Consider the following 21,374-nt stretch of genomic DNA (forward strand, 5'->3'; position numbering starts at 1 on the left):
GCCTCTGCTACTGCTAGTGTGTGCAGCAGCCTCTGGGCGGGGTCAATGCCCCCAGCTCTAGTGCCTGACTCCTGGCTCCTCTGTCCATGGCATCTGCAGCCATCTCCGGTGGCTCCGGACTCCTGTGCTGTGTGTGATTTCTAATGTCTCTGATCAGAGCAGGAAGGGCTGCGAAGCATGGCACACTGCCGAGAGCAGCTCTGGCACAGGAGAACCTCCGATCTGCAAACAGCAGAGTGACGAACTGGCCGGCCACACCCCGGCTTGAAGCCAGAAGCAGGCACTCCAGCAGCAGAGACCAAAAATAAAAAAAAGCAGCTACTGTCCAGTCCGCATGTCAGAGAAAATAATAAACCCAGCAATGACGATAATACGTACAAAGACGTCGAGGTGTGGTCAAAGCACCCGGCAGTGATACCCAAGCCTTTGGCCCGACGGCTGCCTGCTGTCTGACTCCTGCCTGGCAGGACGCTGGAATACAGCCCTAGCAAGGCCCTTCCCAGCAGGCCTATGGCCACTGAGTGCCACAACCCTCACGGCCGTGTCAGGCTCCTGAGGTGCCCGGGAGCCCTGTTCTCGTCTGCCTGATCCAAGGCTCCCATTTTCTTGGCTGCTCTCGAGGGCGCTCCACTCCCCAACAGGCGGGGCAGAGGTGGCGCTAATGCAGCCTCTTGCCCCAGCTCTAGGGGGAGCAGCCAACTGGACGCGCCTGTGAGTTGAGCATGCAGTGACCGCTGCGGGTCTCCTACCTCTTCTTGCAGATCAGAACCACGAGCAGGAGTACAAGGCCCGTTATCAGGGTCAGGCAGATCCAGATGATTGTCATGGTGTCATACCTGAGAGCTACTGGAAAAGAAACAGCACAGACGGGGACCTGTGGGCACATGGGCCTGGTGTAGGTACCCACTAACCCACCCTCTGTCAAGACACAGAACACGCTGTCCCACTGCCAGCCTTCTACTGAGGATCCTGATGGGAAAGGCATTAACTGTCCTGACTCCCCATGCGGTCATCTCTTTCCAGGGGAAACTGAGGCATGAGGGTGGGCCAGTGGGAGTGGCATAGCAAACCCGTGGCAGAAGTGAGTGCAGAACCCAGGCGTGTCGGCTGCCACGCGCCTGCGCTAATCACTGCGCTGAGCGGCAGCAGCCCAGGTGTGCTCCCTCGGACGGGCGGCGGCGTCGCTCCGCCCACACAGCGACCCCGCTATTCCTGCAAGGAGCAGTGCGCACTGCAAAGCCCCGCTTGGATTCCAGCCCCATGCAGGTCGCTAGGATCCTGGGGGCACGCCCCATGGCTGCTTGCGCTGCAGTAATTGGTGCGCTGGGTGAGTCTCTCCCAGTGCATTGTGGGAGAACGTTTCTGTCCTTTGGGGCACCCCACAGGGTGGTCACTTGTCTGGAGGCCCTGGAGGCTCAAGCCGCAGTGATCCCCTGGCGTCACGTGTTGGGAGGCCACTCGCTCGGCTTTGTGGAGGGACTCAGCAGCAGCTGTGCCTTTGTCCAGGGAAACGAGAGAACTGTGCACGCAGGAGGGGCTGGCGGAGCCGGGGGAGGTGGCTCTGGGAAGGGTGGCACTGGCAGGGGTGGGCCCACGCAGGGGGCTGCCCTGTATTCTGGGGAGGCGTCAGTAGCCCCCAAAGGTCAGAGGGTCAGTGTGTGGATGGGGCGCAGGGTGTGAAACACCCACCGAGGGGCTGCAGGGAAGGCAGACCCAAGGGGGTCTCTTCTGCCCTTCAAGTCTGCGATGTCACGTCTCAGCCTCCTCCCCACTTTCCCACCCCATCCCACAGGTGCACCCCCAGGCTCCCTTTTGTGACAGAATCGCTCCTGGCCCTTCCCACTTCCCGCTGCTCCCAATCCCCCCAGCAAACCTCCATCCAGGCGCCAGCTGGTGCATCGCCACCGCCAGCACCTGGCTTCCCACTAGAGCCACCAGCCCCCTCCGACACAGCCTGTCCATGCACTCGTCTCCCCTCGGCCTCCCAGTGACTGAGCAGTGGGTCTCAAACAGCCCCGGCTAATCGCTGGGCGGGTGGACGCAGCCCTGTAACCCTCCGGCCCACGCACGGCCGCTCTCCCCCAACGCACTCACTCGCTTTCCCAGTCTCCACCTCCACCGTCTGGCTGAACCTCCCACAGCCAGCAGAAGTCCGGGCCCGAACCTGGAAGATGTAGCGGGTTGCAGGCTTGAGCCCAGACACAGTCGCACTGGTGCCTTTGGATTTCAGCGTGGAGTAACTCTGCATTTCCTTGTCCTGTTGCAGAGCAAGGGAAAGGTCTCCCTGAGACAGGCTGGGAGGGCCCAGAAGTTCCCTTGTTTGTGTGTCTGGCTGGGAAGATTACACCCGCTCACTAGAAGGTCGGCAATAACCCTGTCTCCATGCCCCACGGCCAGGCTGCGGGGCGGTTACCTTCTCGTAGTACTTGACCTCGTACTCCAGGATGACGCCGTTGGGCTGGTCCGGCTCATGCCACAGCAGCGTGACGCTGTTTTGACCCGTGTTCTCCTGGCGGAGCACCACCACCTGGGATGGGGCTGAGAGTGCAGAGGGCAGCACGTCAGCAGCTGGGCCTGCCCGCAGGGACACAGCGACATGCTGCAGCCTGGGACACCTCAGGGTCCCTGGGACTTCGGGAGCCCGTGCAGAGCCCAGCCACTGCCCCCATCTTGGGGTCTCTGGCAAAGGTAGCCCAGCTGTCTAGCACGTCCCTCAGAGCAGGACTCTGCTGTCCATCTGCCGGGCGCCCGGTGGAGCACTGACCCTCCAGACCCCCCCCCACTTATGCACAGCCTGTGCCAGCCCCCCCTCGCTCCCTAGTGAGGGGGTCCCAGGCCGTGGGACTTACTTGGGGTTCACAAAGGCACAGCAGATTCACACCCCTTTCTGGTCAATGGGGCCCCAGTCACACCCTTGCCAGCCCAGCCCCATTGTGCAGATGAGCACAGCTGGGCTCAGGGGGACCGATTTTCAACTCAGGTCTGTCTAGCCCATCAGCAGCCAGGCCAGACTACGGGGCGGGGCAGGGACAGCCCCACCCACACAGGCCCTGGGCACGCTGCTGCCTGTCTCGTCACTCCATTGCTGTGCACGGATGGATGCAGGGAGCCGTATGGAACGTGCCTGGCACAGGGACAGGGCACCGCTGAAAGGCTCCTGGGCCATCGTGGGTGGATGGAAGGGACCGTTCTGATCCCGCAGCCCTGGACGCCCAGGCCACAGTCCCCCCGCCCCCCACGGCTCTTGCATCTGGCCCAGAGATGTCCAGTCTCAATTAAAAGGCTCCAAATGACAGAGATTCCTCCCCTCTCCCCCCCCGCCCCCCCAGCAAGCTGGTCCAGGGCTTCATTAGCCCATTTCCACTGTGACTTTATCCAGCTCGGCTTCCAGACGCTGGGTCTTCCTGTGCCCGGGGCAGCTGGATCGGGCCCTGCTCCCAGACTCTCCTCTGCGAGGGCCTGGGCACAGGGCAATTCATGGCCCTGCTTGCACTGGGGGTAAGATGGGCCAGAATGGAATAGTCCAGTTTTTCAGTTGGTGGGGGCAGCAATGATGGAACATCCCATTGTTTGGTGGGGTGGGTGGGCGGTGGGCATAGAATCCTCTGGCTTTGGGGGCCAGGTGGGAGGGTCGCAGCAACAATGGAAGAGTCCGGTTTGGGGGGGGCAATAACATTACCCCGCCCCCAGGGCTGCAGGGGAAGAGGACTTGTCATTTTCAGAAGCCTCAACTTGCAGCCCCGCTGGTGGGGGAGCGTGGGGGGGGGCCAGGGGGCACCGGCTGCGCTATGCCCATGGAGACACAGGGCTGCAGTTTTACCTCATTGTAGCCCCCTGCGGCCCGGCCAGGCGGGGCGGCCAGGCCCCCGCGGCGCCATGCGCTGCAGTGACACAGCCGTGACTGGGCCGCACGGGGCCTCTCGTGCTGATGCTCACACAGAGGAGCTGGCGCCGCCAGTGCCTTTGTCAAAGCACCTGGGGATGCTCCCCCCCCCCCCCCGTGTTTCTTCCTGGCCATAGCGTGGATGCCGGGATCGGCCCATGGGCTGCAGTACGGCTGCCACTGGACCGCGGCAGAGCAGCCCAAGGGCTACGTGGGCAACGCTGACCCACAGCAAACATTCGGGGAGCATCCGGACTAGCCTGTGGGGCCTCAGACCTAGTGGGCAGAGCTGCAAGGCAGGAATCGGTAGCGAGGCCGCGCTCCAGCCCCAGGAAGCCCTGCTGGGCACAGCAGCCGGGAATGCAAGTCCAAGCAATCCCCAGGGGCAGAGCACTCCCAGCAGACCCTGGCAGTCCCGGCCCCCGGGAGCGGAGAGACCCTGGCAAGCCCAGGAAAGACTGGGTGGGAGTAGTGGGAGTCTGAACATACTGCAGGGGCGGGGAGCATCCGATCCGACTTGTCTGGATCCAGCCCCCACAGCTACCGCACCCCCCTGCCACCCCAAACCTGCCTCCCAGCAGCCCGTCCTCGCCCTGAGCCCCTCGCCTAGGCTCTGTCTGGGTACGTCGCCACTTGCTCCCTAGTTCGAACTAGGGATGCAAATGTAGGCGACCGAAATTGCTAATGCAGCAGGGATTTAAATATCTGGTGCTTCATTAGCATGATCTCGCCTGCGTGCTATTCTGACCGCCAGCCGATTTGAACCAGGAAGTGGGCGCCGGGACACGCTAGTTCGAATCAAACCGCTTGGTTACTCCAAGGAGTAACGTTAGTTCAAACCAAGCGGTTTGATTCGAACTAGCACGTCCCGGCGCGCACTTCCTGGTTCGAATCGGCTGGCGGCCGGAATAGCGTGCCGGTGAGATCATGCTAATGAAGCACCGGATATTTAAATCCCCGCTTCATTAGCAATTTCAGTCGCCTACATTCGCATCCCTAGTTCGAACTAGGGAGCAAGTGGAGACGTACCCTTAGTCTGCTGTCTCTGTCGGAGGCCACATCAGTGGGGGGGCTTTGGGGTTGTTTGCTTCTCACTTTTCTGGCCCCCAGCTCTGAGTTTTCTGTGGCTCAGCGACCTTGACCCAGAAAAGGTCCCTTGTCCCCGCTGTGATGTCTGTCTAACACAGTGCTCATCTGGCCCCTCCCCGCTGCACCAAGTCACGCTGCCCTGCCCAGAGCGCACGGGGAGGGAATCCGCTCCCAGCTCACCACCTGCCTTAGAAACCTTATGATGGGGGGAGGGGACTTGGCTTTCCTGCACGTGCAAATGGGAGTCAAGTCCCTCACTGCTCTGAGCGGGGCAGCTGTCGGGGTGACCGGGAACCATTCTTTACCATCACACAACTTTGGTCTCCTCCCCTCCTTTTTTTGCTTCAACAGAATTTTTTCCCGGTGGTTTTTTTTTTGGGGGGGGGGGTCAGTATTTTTGTTTCAACCATCCGGCAACCCTACTGGTCACCATGAGCAAGCCAGCATTTGCCACAGACCCCACACGTCGCCCACAGCTCACACCCCTTCTGAGCACAGGGAACCCAGCGCGGACAGCACTCCCTCCAAGGCCGCTAGGCAAAGGCTGGCCGCCAGGGAGAAGGCCCAGCCGCACCCAGCGGGGATGTGCACACCAGTGACCCTGGGCCCTGCCTTCTCTGGCTATCTGCTCCTCCTACCTGCCTGGTTCGTGGTGATGTTGACAACGGCGAACGTCCGGGGCTCCAGGCTGAGGTCGGACACGCCATTGACAGCCTCCACCCAGAAGGAGTAGTTCATGTGGGCCATGAGGTTGGCCACAGTGAGGGCAGCCTGTGCCAGGCTCATCTGCTGGGGAATGAAGCGGGTCCCACTGCCACAAGCCTCGCACTGACCCGGGCCCCATGTGCAGCGTCGGCAGAGCACGTTGTATGTGATATCAGCGCGTCCCCCCTTGTCCAGGGGTGGGGCCCACTCCAGTGTCACTGAGGTGCCGTTCACGCTGGAGACCAGGTTCACAGGAGCAGAGGGGGGCCCTGGAAGGAAGCAGAGATTCATCCAAATGGGTGGGGTGGGGTGCTGTGCTGGGGGCGGGGAGAGAACCCATGGGAAGGAGATGTGATCTGTAGGAGGGAACAGGGTGGTGCTGGCTGACCAGAGGGTGACATGCCGTGGGTGGTATGGGGAGGGAGAGGGGAAGGAATGACCCAGCTGAGATACAGGCTGATCTGAGGGTGACATGCAACGTGAGAACCTGAGTAGGGATGTAAAATCCTGTGAAATTAGTTAGCTGGTTAAACATTAAATCTGGAGTGCTCCCCCTGCCCCGCCCGCCATGGCCAGGATGGAGCGGCCCCCACACAGCAAGCAGGGACTGAGGGCTGGCAGCCCTCCTGCTGCCCGGCCTCCCACGAGGCTGCCGACTCCGCGCCTGTGTGCCCGTGCAGGCTAGGGGCTGGAGCCAGCAGCCCTGTGGGGCTGGAACAGCTCTCAGCCGGTGGGTTGCTTCGGGGTAATCGTTAGCCATTTCCTGCTGAGGTTAACGGTGACAGTTCCCGTTCACATCCTTAACCCCGACTAGAACAGACCTGGTGAGCGATCGCACGGCCCATTGCTTGGCCACACTCTGGTTTGCTAGGAAATAGACCTGAGAGACGAAATGCCCCCTCAGCCAGGGCTACTAATCCGGTGCAGGAAAAAGATTCTAGACAATACCAGTCTCCAAAGTTCCCTTCCCCCATCCTGAAGTGTGATCCCCAAGTCACTACAATACTCCACCCCCCGTCCCACTTCCCTGACTTGCTCTTCTGTTAGGGTAAGTCTGCACTAGCCACCCTAGTTCGAACGAGGGTGGCTAATGTCGTCATTCGAACGTGCAAATGAAGCTCAGGATTAAAATATCCCAGGCTTTATTTGCATGTTCCTGGGCGCCGCCATTTTTAAATGCCCAGTAGTTCGAACCGGCACGGGCTAGGTAGTTCGAACTAAAGCTCCTAATTGGGAGTACCGTTACTCCTCCTGCAATGAGGACGTTCATTTGCACGTTCGAATGACGACATTAGTTCGAACGAGGGTGGCTAGTGTAGACTTACCCTTCCTGCCTTGTTGTGTGAGTTCTAGCTCTCTGGCGGCTGGGCTGGGAAGGTGCTTCCCTCGCTGGGACTGAGACTAGAACGAATGGATGTTTCTGGATTATGACAAATTTCCCCTCTGCGTGTGCCAAATGTTTACTGCGGCAATGGCAAGAAGCGCTAAGGTGCTTAGCGGATGGGGCCAGCATTGCCACGCAGGCCCGCCGAGGCCGTGTCATTGTTACACTCTGTGCTGAATGCGGCCGGCGCCCGGTGCACGCCGAGGTACAGATCTAGGGGCGGGTAAGTTGCCGTTTTGCAACAGGTGTTCTGCGAGAGGTGCTGCTCGTGTCCATTGCACACAGGTGTGCACAGTGGGCCCCAGGGCAAGGTCTGGCTCTGTGCCCTGGAAAGGGGGGGGCTGAGGGCAGAGGGGGCAGGGCTGAGACCAATCAGCCCTTAGCACCACCCAGACCACGGCCCCGCCCCAGTGCTCAGTGGCCTTGGTGGCCATTCAAACGGGCCCAGAGCTGCAGCCACCACAGCAGCAGCGGCAGCGGCAGCTGGGAGCTCCAGGCCTCTGAAACTCCAGGTCCTGGGGCAACTGCCCCCTTTTCCCCCTCCGGTCAGCAGGCAGCAGATTCCCCCTGAGCAGCCCCCGTGGGGGACTCCTGAGCGGCGCTTTCCCCGAGACGACGGGGGCGGGGCCAGGCCCGGGGATGCGCGCAAGCACCAGCTGTGACACAGGGACACGTCTTTTCTTCCTCGAGTGCCTGCTCGTGTCCACCCCCGTGGGTGGCGTGGGGGCGGGCAGGCGCTCCCGGCTCTGCCAAAGCCAGTGTGTCAGCCTGCGGAGGGGTAGCACAACGAGACGTAAACATGTGGACCGAGGATCGGGCCGTGGCTCTGCAGATGTTCCGGATGAGTACCAGTGCCGGGAAAGCCACCCCGGGGGCCTGGGCCCCAGGGCAGTGGGCACCCTGCCAAGCTGTGGCGGGTGTGTGTACATGCGGCCATCCAGTTAGAGATTGGCTGCGGGGGCACCGGCAGGTCCCTCAAGCCGGCCACAGCGGTGACAGAGCTGTGTCTGCTCCAGAAGGGCTGGGTAGGCTCCTAGTTGCAGGCCAGAGTGCGGCTTGCGGAAGAGCACAGGCAGGGTGTATGTTAGTCCATCTGGAAAGGGGACAGTCCCCAGCAGGCCAGGTGATGCCCAGTGGTATCTGTGCCCCAGGAGGCAAAGGCAGGCCCTGGCCATGGTGAGGGGACATTAGGCCCCACGGCGGCCCTGCTCCAAGGATCCTATCCCTTGGAACGGGACGAGCATAGACTCGCTGCTCCCCAGAAGTCCCAGGGACTCGCAGACGCACGGCAGCTCCGTGCTGCTGAGTCACCTCCGAACCGGAGCAGCCTGACCAGCCAATCGTCTGGAGCAGGGAAGCGGTGACCATCGACGGCCGTTGGGCGGGCGCCCGAAGGGAAGGGCTGCGAGCTGATGCGGCACCACTGGGGAGCCTGTGTCCATGGATGGCTGCACAGCGACAAAATGCCTCCAGGGAAGTAACAAAGGGAGCCAGGGAAACCTTGTGACACGTCCACATTTGGAGGCAGCTGCTGAAGCCGGGCAGATCCAGGCCCCTAACCCGTCACCCACCTTTGGCCTGCGGGAGAAGGAAATAGCAGGACTAAAAGCCCTTCTCCTGGAGCTGTAACGGCCTTTTCCACTGCCCCTGCTGCCACAGCCCTTCCACCGCCTGCGCGGGACAGGGAAGGGCGGGGGAGCGGGAAGACGCACAGTGCAGGGGGTAGCCCCACTTCACTGTCTGGAGGGCCACTTGTCTTAGTTGGGTTGGTCCTGCCTTGGGCAGGGGCTGGACTTGGTGACTCTCGAGGTCTCTGCCAGCCCTGGGATTCTAGGGTGCAGTTCCAGGCTGGAAGGAAATGGGAAAGGTGGTTGGAAAAAATGGAGTCAGCTGGGTCCTGGGAATAGTCCAGTAAGTCGGCTTTGGGCGAACCCCCAGAGGGGCACTTGCCTCCCTGTTTCCGGTGGGATAAGCCTGCCTGAGCCAAAGTGGGGGAGGAGGGCTCAGATGCCTGCCCCGGTGGCACTGCATGCAGGGCGGCCACGATTCCCTCGCCCGGTGCCGGGATGGTGCTGTGCTCCATGGGATGCCCTTTGCTCCAGTGCGTCCCCTACAGAGGGTGGCCATGATGCCACCGCCAGTGGCCCTTCCAACTCCCCCGCCACCAACTGGGTGGGCTGAGGAGGTCGTGAAACCCCCACAGGGCCTCTCCTGCACCCCCAGCACCTGCCCTCAGCCCCCACCCCGCCTGGATTCCTGCACCCCCACCCCTGCCCTAGGTCCCCACCCCGCCCGGATTCCTGCACCCCCACCCCTGCCCTCAGCCCCCACCCCGCCTGGATTCATGCACCCCCACCCCTGCCCTCAGCCCCCACCCCGCCTGGATTCCTGCATCCCCACCCCTGCCCTCAGCCCCCACCCCGCCCGGATTCCTGCACCCCCCACCCCTGCCCTCAGCCCCCACCCCGCCCGGATTCCTGCACCCCCACCCCTGCCCTCGGCCCCCACCCCGCCCGGATTCCTGCACCCCCACCCCTGCCCTCGGCCCCCACCCCGCCCGGATTCCTGCACCCCCACCCCTGCCCTCGGCCCCCACCCCGCCCGGATTCCTGCACCTCCACCCCTGCCCTCGGCCCCCACCCCGCCCGGATTCCTGCACCCCCCACCCCTGCCCTCGGCCCCCACCCCGCCCGGATTCCTGCACCCCCACCCCTGCCCTCGGCCCCCACCCCGCCCGGATTCCTGCACCCCCACCCCTGCCCTCGGCCCCCACCCCGCCCGGATTCCTGCACCCCCACCCCTGCCCTCGGCCCCCACCCCGCCCGGATTCCTGCATCCCCCACCCCTGCCCTCGGCCCCCACCCCGCCCGGATTCCTGCATCCCCACCCCTGCCCTCGGCCCCCACCCCGCCCGGATTCCTGCACCCCCACCCCTGCCCTCGGCCCCCACCCCGCCCGGATTCCTGCACCCCCCACCCCTGCCCTCGGCCCCCACCCCGCCCGGATTCCTGCACCCCCCACCCCTGCCCTCGGCCCCCACCCCGCCCGGATTCCTGCACCCCCCACCCCTGCCCTCGGCCCCCACCCCGCCCGGATTCCTGCACCCCCACCCCTGCCCTCGGCCCCCACCCCGCCCGGATTCCTGCACCCCCACCCCTGCCCTCGGCCCCCACCCCGCCCGGATTCCTGCACCCCCACCCCTGCCCTCGGCCCCCACCCCGCCCGGATTCCTGCACCCCCACCCCTGCCCTCGGCCCCCACCCCGCCCGGATTCCTGCACCCCCACCCCTACCCTCGGCCCCCACCCCGCCCGGATTCCTGCACCCCCACCCCTGCCCTCGGCCCCCACCCCGCCCAGATTCCTGCATCCCCCACCCCTGCCCTCGGCCCCCACCCCGCCCGGATTCCTGCACCCCCACCCCTGCCCTCGGCCCCCACCCCGCCTCGATTCCTGCACCCCCACCCCTGCCCTCAGCCCCCACCCCGCCTGGATTCCTGCACCCCAGCACCTGCCCTCAGCCCCCACCCCGCCTGGATTCCTGCAACCCCACCCCTGCCCTCAGCCCCCACCCCGCCTGGATTCCTGCATCCCCCACCCCTGCCCTCAGCCCCCACCCCGCCTGGATTCCTGCATCCCCCACCCCTGCCCTCAGCCCCCACCCCGCCTGGATTCCTGCATCCCCCACCCCTGCCCTCAGCCCCCACCCCGCCTGGATTCCTGCATCCCCCACCCCTGCCCTCAGCCCCCACCCCGCCTGGATTCCTGCATCCCCCACCCCTGCCCTCAGCCCCCACCCCGCCTGGATTCCTGCATCCCCCACCCCTGCCCTCAGCCCCCACCCCGCCTGGATTCCTGCACCCCAGCACCTGCCCTCAGCCCCCACCCCGCCCGGATTCCTGCACCCCCACCCCTGCCCTCAGCCCCCACCCCGCCCGGATTCCTGCACCCCCACCCCTGCCCTCAGCCCCCACCCCGCCCGGATTCCTGCACCCCCACCCCTGCCCTCAGCCCCCACCCCGCCCGGATTCCTGCACCCCCACCCCTGCCCTCAGCCCCCACCCCGCCTGGATTCCTGCATCCCCCACCCCTGCCCTCAGCCCCCACCCCGCCCGGATTCCTGCACCCCCACCCCTGCCCTCAGCCCCCACCCCGCCCGGATTCCTGCACCCCCACCCCTGCCCTCAGCCCCCACCCCGCCCGGATTCCTGCACCCCCACCCCTGCCCTCAGCCCCCACCCCGCCCGGATTCCTGCACCCCCACCCCTGCCCTCAGCCCCCACCCCGCCTGGATTCCTGCACCCCCACCCCTGCCCTCAGCCCCCATCCCGCCTGGATTCCTGCACCCCCACCCCTGCCCTCAGCCCCCACCCCGCCTGGATTCCTGCACCCCCCACCCCTGCCCTCAGCCCCCACCCCGCCTGGATTCCTGCACCCCCACCCCTGCCCTCAGCCCCCACCCCGCCTGGATTCCTGCACCCCCACCCCTGCCCTCAGCCCCCACCCCGCCTGGATTCCGGCATCCCCCACCCCTGCCCTCAGCCCCCACCCCGCCTGGATTCCTGCACCCCCCACCCCTGCCCTCAGCCCCCACCCCGCCTGGATTCCGGCATCCCCCACCCCTGCCCTCAGCCCCCACCCCGCCTGGATTCCTGCACCCCCACCCCTGCCCTCAGCCCCCACCCCGCCTGGATTCCTGCATCCCCCACCCCTGCCCTCAGCCCCCACCCCGCCTGGATTCCTGCACCCCCAGCACCTGCCCTCAGCCCCCACCCCGCCTGGATTCCTGCATCCCCCACCCCTGCCCTCAGCCCCCACCCTGCCTGGATTCCTGCACCCCCAGCACCTGCCCTCAGCCCCCACCCCGCCCGGATTCCTGCACCCCAGCACCTGCCCTCAGCCCCCACCCTGCCTGGATTCCTGCACCCCCAGCACCTGCCCTCAGCCCCCACCCTGCCTGGATTCCTGCACCCCCACCCCTGCCCTAGGTCCCCACCCCGCCCGGATTCCTGCACTCCCACCCCTGCCCTCAGCCCCCACCCCGCCTGGATTCCTGCACCCCCCACCCCTGCCCTCAGCCCCCACCCCGCCTGGATTCCTGCACCCCCACCCCTGCCCTCAGCCCCCACCCCGCCTGGATTCCTGCACCCCCCACCCCTGCCCTCAGCCCCCACCCCGCCTGGATTCCTGCACCCCCACCCCTGCCCTCAGCCCCCACCCCGCCTGGATTCCTGCACCCCAGCACCTGCCCTCAGCCCCCACCCCGCCTGGATTCCTGCAACCCCACCCCTGCCCTCAGCCCCCACCCCGCCTGGATTCCTGCACCCCCAACCCTGCCCTCAGCCCCCACCCCGCCTGGATTCCTGCACCCCCAGCACCTGCCCTCAGCCCCCACCCCGCCTGGATTCCTGCACCCCCACCCCTGCCCTCAGCCCCCACCCTGCCTGGATTCCTGCACCCCCACCCCTGCCCTCAGCCCCCACCCCGCCTGGTTTCCTGCACCCCCACCCCTGACCTCAGCCCCCCACCCCGCCTGGATTCCTGCATCCCCAGCACCTGCCCTCAGCCCCCACCCTGCCTGGATTCCTGCATCCCCAGCACCTGCCCTCAGCCCCCACCCTGCCTGGATTCCTGCACCCCCACCCCTGCCCTCAGCCCCCACCCCGCCTGGATTCCTGCACCCCCACCCCTGCCCTCAGCCCCCACCCCGCGTGGATTCCTGCACCCCCACCCCTGCCCTCAGCCCCCACCCCGCCCGGATTCCTGCACCCCCACCCCTGCCCTCAGCCCCCACCCCGCCCGGATTCCTGCACCCCCACCCCTGCCCTAGGTCCCCACCCCGCCCGGATTCCTGCACTCCCACCCCTGCCCTCAGCCCCCACCCTGCCTGGATTCCTGCACCCCCCACCCCTGCCCTCGGCCCCCACCCCGCGTGGATTCCTGCACCCCCACCCCTGCCCTCAGCCCCCACCCCGCCTGGATTCCTGCACCCCCCACCCCTGCCCTCAGCCCCCACCCCGCCTGGATTCCGGCATCCCCCACCCCTGCCCTCAGCCCCCACCCCGCCTGGATTCCGGCATCCCCCACCCCTGCCCTCAGCCCCCACCCCGCCTGGATTCCTGCAACCCCACCCCTGCCCTCAGCCCCCACCCCGCCTGGATTCCTGCATCCCCACCCCTGCCCTCAGCCCCCACCCCGCCTGGATTCCTGCATCCCCCACCCCTGCCCTCAGCCCCCACCCTGCCTGGATTCCTGCACCCCCAGCACCTGCCGTCAGCCCCCACCCCGCCTGGATTCCTGCATCCCCCACCCCTGCCCTCAGCCCCCACCCCGCGTGGATTCCTGCACCCCCACCCCTGCCCTCAGCCCCCACCCCGCCTGGATTCCTGCACCCCCCACCCCTGCCCTCAGCCCCCACCCCGCCTGGATTCCTGCAACCCCACCCCTGCCCTCAGCCCCCACCCCGCCTGGATTCCTGCACCCCCACCCCTGCCCTCAGCCCCCACCCCGCCTGGATTCCTGCACCCCCACCCCTGCCCTCAGCCCCCACCCCGCCTGGATTCCTGCATCCCCCACCCCTGCCCTCAGCCCCCACCCCGCCTGGATTCCTGCAACCCCACCCCTGCCCTCAGCCCCCACCACGCCTGGATTCCTGCATCCCCCACCCCTGCCCTCAGCCCCCACCCTGCCTGGATTCCTGCACCCCCAGCACCTGCCCTCAGCCCCCACCCCGCCTGGATTCCTGCATCCCCCACCCCTGCCCTCAGCCCCCACCCCGCGTGGATTCCTGCACCCCCACCCCTGCCCTCAGCCCCCACCCCGCCTGGATTCCTGCACCCCCCACCCCTGCCCTCAGCCCCCACCCCACCTGGATTCCTGCACCCCCAACCCTGCCCTCAGTCCCCACCCCGCCTGGATTCCTGCACCCCCAACCCTGCCCTCAGCCCCCACCCCACGTGGATTCCTGCACCCCCAACCCTGCTCTCAGCCCCCATCCCACCCTGACCTGGAAGAGGAAGCTGAGCTATGTTCCCTCTAATTTTTCCCAGCCAGGTGCAGAATACATTTTGTTCTGTGCACTGAGGCATGTGCAGATGTGCACCACCAATACACACGTGCTGCTAACTGCAGGCGCTGTGGGCGCTCTGCTAATTAGCTGGGCAGCACTGGAATCTCTCCTGCATGGCCGCCCAAGCGTCTGGCTTCCAGGGATGCGGCAGCTGAGTGTCTTCCATTCCCTTAGCAGGGACACAAGGCAGATTAGGAGTTTGTGGGGCTGTGACGGACCGGAGCACAGCTGTCTGGGCACAGCTGAGGGTGTCCGCTCAGGGCGAATTGCTCAAATCCGGGGCTCCTTACAGCCCCCAGACTGGTGACCTCTCCAAACAGGCCACAAACCAGTCCCACAGAGCGCTTCAGCAGCCTGCCTGAAGCCTCATGAGCAAAACCCCTCCGACACCCCAGCAATATCCGTGCCCCAGATGGCCCCGGGCCTCATACACAGGTGGGGGGTCCTAGCACCTAATCCCACCTACCCCAAACAAGTTCTGTCCGGTTCCAAGAAACCAGCCACAGATCCCTGGTCAATTTACCCTCTGGACCTTACCCACAAATCACGCTGGGCCAATCCTTTAGAATCTATATCTAAAGGTTTATTATCACAAGAAAGAAAAGCCTGAGAGTGAGGTTATTAAAGTACAGTACGTTACATGCACTGAATCTCCCAATCCTCGATGCAGGCTCTAGCAGAGATGTTACAGCTGCTGGTTTAAAAGTTCTTGTTGCACATCCTAGCATCAGGATGGGTTCACAGGTCTTCCTGGCTCTTCGATCCCTGCAGTGCTGCCTCTGGGATGAAGTGCTGAGCTGAGAACAAAATGGCATCGACCACATGGCCTCTTTATACTCCTTCCTGGCCTCTTCTAGTCTGCAGCAAGTCACCTGGACAGAGGCCAATCCCTGTGTTTCCTGCTGGCTGCTCTCAGGTGACTGCCCCCATTCTTTAGGTGTGTCCATAGCCCATTGAGAGCCATTGTCCCACAGGGCCTCGGTAATTAGCATGTCCACAGGCTCGGCCCTGCCCAATGCTTAACCACATGCAGGGAAATCTTCAGTGTCCATACAAGTACATGCTAATAATTGCACACACAGACATTATACAAACACATGAACAGCGTACATAGGATTATCAGACAATAAGCTTCTATTCAATAGCTCACATGGCCCCCTTCTATATCATCCCTGGGGCCAACACCCCCACCCATGGGCGCATCAGTGATCCGGCTGCTCCCCCCCAAGATCCAGCAACGTGACAGGGGCCCTAGGCCAGAGCTACAGGAGAAGCCCCACCCCACCCTTGTGGCTTGCAGGGAATGGGGCCGAGGAGCAGGGACTTCCCTTGCTCTCTAGTGGCCGGGGCAAGGCAAGCCCCCTTGTCCTGACCCCGCTCCCAGGCACCTTGGAGTGTGGGGGACCCATTTTTCCAGGGGGCCCCAATTGGCTGGGCTCTCTGGGCACAGGACCCATTGGCGCCCTGGCTAATCTTGCACTGCATGGCTACACTCGACCATCAGGTGAACAGTCCCAAGGGAACAGTATCAGACACCCCGGGGGAGAAGAGAAGGCTGAACCCCCGCCCCAGGTGCTGCGCTCTCTCACTGAACTGGCTCTTCCGCGAGCCCTCTTCCGAGCACTGCAGAGCAGAGCATGGACGAGCCGGGAGTGCGCCTGCAGCCCTGGCCCTGAGGGGTGTTTGTGTTGGCAGCTGTAACTGTGGGACTGCAGAAGCAAGGCAGCGAAGCAATCCGGCGAGACTGGCTTCCAGCCCCCCGCCACTTTCCAGCCCAGGAACGGCCAGTGAGGAACCAGCCTCAGAAATGGGACTGCTTGAAACCCAACCGAAATCCCCTGGCCGTGGAAATTCAGGCCTGCCCTACGCGAGGACACTGAGTCATCTTAACGCTGCTGTGCAGGGGAGGCACAAATCAGACCCGCAGGGGCGCCAGGCTAGCCCCGGCTTTGGCAGCGCCGGGTTGGGAGAATTCTTCCATCCATGTAGCTGCCACCTCTTGGGGAGGGGGGTTACCGGGTACCAGGACAGCCCATCCTGCTGGTGGAGCCAGTGTCTGTGGGAAGCTCCATGTGGCGCAGCTGTAGCATCTCAAGCGCGGACAGGCCCTGAGAAGAGTCCCCCAGTGAGCATGTGCAGCGACCGAGGGAGAAAACACCCACAAGCCCTTTCGATCATCCAGACCCGGAAGGCAGCCCTGAGGCAGGAGGCAGCCCAGGAACGTTGGCCCCTCCCCTCGCTGGCGGGATGCTGGGAAGCTGGTTCAGGGCAGGAACGCGTCAAGCCTGCGGCTGCGTCTAGTTTGCTATCGCTGTCGCTTTCCCCTTGCCAGTTCCTCCTCGCGTGTGGGTTTGCCATACACGCGCCTGTGCTTCGCCTTGCTCCCAAGCAGGCCTCCGCTGCGCGAACTGTGCGGCGGGCGCACGCCAACCGGGGGCTGGTTCGTGGCTCCGGGCTGACAAACCGGACGGAAGAGCCGACGGTGCTGGGGGAGGAGACGCAGGACGGGACGGGGGCGAGGCTGAGGAAGCCAGGGCGAGACTTGTGCTTGTGGCGTGAGGGAACTGAGCCTCGCCTCGCAGCACGCTGGCCCCTGGCACTCGCTGGCTAGGGGGACCCCAAACGTCCAGGCAGAACCTCCGGCTTCCCTCATCCAGGAGCCCTGACATCATGCTGGAGCAGCCGGCTCAGCACTGACAGAGGAGAGAGTCACCCTCCCTCTGCCCCAGCACCCCCGGCCAGAGCCCCTCGGTAGCCCGCCGTTCTCAGCCGCCACCCGCCTGCTTTCCTGCAGGCCTTCGCTCGGGGATCCCGGCTGTGGCAGGGGCTGCAAGGACGATGTGCCGGCAAAGCAGCGGGGGCATTCGCCCAGCAGCAGTTGGTACCTGGCCTGGTTTACGCCCGTTCGACCAGTCTGAGAATTAACCCCTTCCCGGCAGACCAAGCGGCCTCTCCAGGGGAGCCCTTCCTGCCAATGGGTTGGACGGGGCTGCTCCAGCGGGTGCCACTTGCAGAATCTGCCTGCCTTCCCCAGTGACATTTCACCACCCCGATGGCTCCAAACGCTGGACAGCCCTGGAATTGCAAAGGGGCGGACGGGGAAAGTTCTTCCTCATCTGACGTGAGCAGAGACAACAGTGAACATGTTAGGGTGCGAGTTAGGGGAATTAACACAGGATTGGGATCACAAATGATTTAAAGGCACTATTTCCCTTAACACAAATGGATACACACAGATATGCATGCCCCTAAAAACACATACATGGACAGGCACGTGTGCCCAGAAACACACATAGGGTATGTCTACACTAGCCCCCTAGTTCGAATTAGGGTGGCTAATGTAGGCATTCGAACTTGCAAATGAAGCCCAGGATTTAAATATCTCAGGCTTCATTTGCATGTTCCCGGGTGGGCGCCATTTTTAAATCTCCTTAGTTCGAACTGACTGCCCTCGGCTACACGCGGCAGTCAGAAGTTAATCCAAACTAAGTCTTTAGTTTGGATTAACTGTTACTCCTCCTGCAATGCAAGTTCGAATGCCTACAGTAGCCACCCTCGTTCGAACTAGGGGGCTAGTGTAGACATACCCATACACTCTTCCTTCAGATGGACACAATAGCCCCAAAGACACAGACATGGACTCAGCCCATAGAGACAGACCTACAAACATGCATACAACTCTAGTGATCTATGTCTGTACACACACCCTTTCTGGAGGGATACGAGCACCCCAACCAGAGTATATAACAAATAAAAGAAAGGGGGATCTGATAATATTGAATATAAATCAGAACCTAGGGACTGTAGAAAATGGATAAGAGAAACAAAGGAACACAGAAAGAAATATATGGCCAGCAGAGTTAAAGACAACAAGAGTTTGTAACGTATATTAGGAACAAAAAGAAGCCTATGAACGGTATTCCTCCATTGCTAGATGAAAATGGTAGAATTAACCATTAAGGTGTTTTCTGTATTTCTTTTCTATATTTGGAATAAGACAGATCTTACAGGCATATCATATGATAACGCTCCTTCCATCCACTAGTAGCGCAGGAGAATGTTGAACAGCAGCTACGAACCTTACGCATTTTAAAATCAGCAGGTCTGAACAACCTTCTAACCAGCAGTTTTACAAGAGCAGGCTGAGGAGCTGTGTCGATTATTAATGCTGCTTTTTAGTAAGTTTTTGAACACCAGGGAAGTGACACAAGACTGGCAGGAAGTTAACATTACACCAATATTTTAAAAGGGGGACTGGGATGATGTAGGTAGGTGTGACGGCGCGTTGGGGGTCCCCTGTCTCCTGCACCCCGAAATAGCACAAACAGACTGCACCAGCCGGTGGAATAGAGGAAGTTTATTGCCTCTCCAGGATACAGCACAGCACAGATGGAATCTGGTCACAGAGCTGGGCTAGGATGCCTCAGGCCCCCTTGAGATGGGGGAGACTGGGCCCCTAAACTCCAGCCCCTTCCCCTAGGCTCTCCTCCATGCTCTCAGACAGAACTAACTAAATTCCCTTCCAGCCCTGCCCCCCAGTCAGGGCAGCATCCACCTTCCTTTGTTCCTCTCCATGGGGGGTGTCTGGCCACTGGTTCAACAAGTTTGGCACTACCTTTGCATAGTGAGGTTTTCCCTGCTGGGTCTTGCTCCAGACAGCAGGGGTCACCACAGCCCAGCAAGTACCCCCACTACGTCACAGTAGGTACAGGCCTATCCGCCTGACATCAATCCCGGGTCAGATACTGGAGCACTGATACAAGACTCGATAAAGAACTAAAGGAGGGGAAATATGATAAATGCCGATCAACACTGTTTAATGGAAAACACATTTAAACAAATTTCGTCTATTTATGAGAGAGAAATGGAAATAGGGTTGATGCGCTATAATCAGACTTGGATAAGGTATATGACTTGATATTGCACAATATTTTGATTAAAAAACTGACTTGGCGCATGTTAAATGGATTAAAAGGTGGCTAACGGACAGCTCTCACAATCTAGTTGTAAGTGGGGAATCATTGCTCAGTAGATGGTCTTCGATCGGAATTCCACAAGGATCTGCTTTTGCCCCTATGTTATTCAACATCTTTACTAGTGAGCTGGAGGAAAACAGAATCGTTACTGATGGTGGCTAACACAAACATTGGGAGAGTGGTAAATAATCACAAAAGACATGTCGCCACTATGGAGCAATCTGTGTCCCCTGGTAAACTGGATACAGTACAAGCAAACTTGAGATGAGAAAAGCAGAACATGCAGAGAGAATGGCAGAGAGGGCCAGACGTCAGCTTAAGGAAATGGCAGAGCATGCAGAGAAGATGGCCCTAGCCAAGGAGGAAAATGCTAGACTTGACCTCCAGCTTAAGAGACTAAAAGAACAAGAGAGACTGTATTCTCCTGGAGGTTCAATGTATAACTCTGTGGGTATGCGGTATGCTTATGATATGGCAGACGTATTTTGCCCAGCTGATGTGATGACCCAACCCCAAAGCATGTGTGAATGCAAACCTTTTGTGTTACCTGTAGCTAACAGGGAGGTTTGGGAAGGGGGTGCATGTGGGTATGGAAAGTTTCCTGGAGCTGGTCAGTCTCCCTGTAACCAAGGGGAAAGTGTCTCTACAGGTGAGCCTGTGGGTGAGGGCCCATCTGATGCCTCAGAGGTGAGGCTGGAATCAGAACCAGGGCAGGAAGAGCCCAGAAGTCAGGGAAATGTTTCTCTGGGGCAGCCTGGAGGGGCTGGCCAGAGTGAAGTTTTAGTTGAGGAGTTGGTGGTTGGTGAGGTTTGTGGAATTGAACCTGCACAAGCTGAAAGTGATTTGTGTGAAGAAGCACAGTGTGTGCAAGCTGGCAATTTGGAGGGTGGAAGTAGCTATGGGGAAGGGAAGGAAGCTGTCCCAGTGGCTAGCTGTATGCCTGAGATTAACCAGGGGTGTTGGGACAAGGGAGAAGCTGTCTCTGGTTGTCTGGCTGTGTGTGGGGAAGAGTTTCTTCCTTTGTCTGAGGAAGGTGCCCCACAGCCTGTGAAGGCTGAGAGCAGTGTGGTTGTCCCAGAGTTGGGTCTGGATATGGCTAAGGCCCAGGAAGGGGGTGGCCCAAGGTTTGTGTCTGCTGGGGAGAGGGATGAGGTGACTCAGGTAGTGTCAGTCAGTGTTTTACCAGAACCCCAGAGACCAGACAGTGGTGACCCTGATATTGTGCCTGATGCTGCTGTGTTGCTGGCAGAGAGGGGAGCGACTCTGTGGGAGCAGGGAGACCCCTTAGCCCGGGCACAAGGAGAGAATGAGGGTGTGTTAACTCTGGTGCCTAATGATGGTGTGGACATTTACAGCCATCTAGAGAGCTGCACAGGGAGTGAAGGTGCTTCTGACCCTGTCTCTTGTGGGTCTGTCTGTGTGCCTGAGAGGGGATTGTCTGTGAATCCACTAGAGGGGCCAGAGATGACTCAGGGAGTAAGGGAATTGCAGGAGGAGTTGGTTGTGGCTTAGCAGGGCAAGGCTGCTGCAGAGCCAGAGACGGGTGAACTGCTGCTTAAGGAAGTTCATAGGGAGGAGAGTCCTGGCAGTGCTTGTAGCAAGCAGTTTGCAGTAACTGAGAGAGGTGATGCCTGGCTTGGAGAAGGCATTCAGGAGAAAGCTCTGCCTGTAAAAGGCAGCAGCTTGTTGTGTGAGGCCCTTGTTGCAGTGCCTGACAGACAGAACTTGTCTGTTAGCAGTGACTCCACTGACTTGGGTTTAGGGAAACCCAGTGTGGATGGTGTTGGAGAAGTCTCAGAGGGACTGAGGGTTGTTCCAGATGAGGCAGGAACAGCCAGAGAACTGGAGCAGGCTGATAACCCAGTGACTGTGGGTGACCAGCTTGCTGGGAAGTCAGTGTGTGTGGGACAGGATTGTTCCCAGGTAAGTGAGGAGAGTGGGAAGTTAGTGTCTCAGATTCAGGAGAAGGACTGTGTAGCTAAGTATGCAGAGCAGAACAGCTGTGTGGTCACTCTCCCTAGGATGCAGGAGATGCCAGTTAAGCTCCCATCTCTGGACACGGTGGACACTCATACTCAATCAGGGAGGTTGATATCTGGTTCCATGTGGAAACAGAGGTTAGAGAGGGACAGAGGAGAGACTTGGGAGTCTACAGCTTACTGCTGTTACCCCACTGAGTGGGAGAAGGGGGAGAATTCCAGGGCCATTGTGAGCCAGGGAATCACACCCAGCCAGCCCTTTGTCTTGGTCTGGCCAGAGGTTTCAGGCCT

At 61.8% G+C, this 21,374-nt stretch overlaps 1 protein-coding gene across 4 annotated transcripts in view; it reads right to left on the reverse strand.

Annotated features, from left to right (window-relative positions):
• Window positions 1-21,374, reverse strand: part of EPHA8 (EPH receptor A8) — a 150,749-nt gene that overhangs the window by 40,874 nt on the left and 88,501 nt on the right. For 3 of the 4 annotated variants that reach the window (XM_075906310.1, XM_075906308.1, XM_075906311.1), the window contains 4 exons: window positions 5,611-5,946; window positions 2,414-2,538; window positions 2,095-2,257; window positions 750-846 (listed from right to left, as the gene is read on the reverse strand). In XM_075906310.1, the coding sequence (XP_075762425.1) occupies window positions 750-846; window positions 2,095-2,257; window positions 2,414-2,538; window positions 5,611-5,946 (721 nt within the window). The remainder of the gene's footprint in view (window positions 1-749; window positions 847-2,094; window positions 2,258-2,413; window positions 2,539-5,610; window positions 5,947-21,374) is intronic. The other variant, XM_075906309.1, reaches the window with a different exon arrangement.

Source organism: Pelodiscus sinensis, chromosome 23, assembly GCF_049634645.1.
Source record: "Pelodiscus sinensis isolate JC-2024 chromosome 23, ASM4963464v1, whole genome shotgun sequence".
Taxonomy (NCBI): domain Eukaryota; kingdom Metazoa; phylum Chordata; order Testudines; family Trionychidae; genus Pelodiscus; species Pelodiscus sinensis.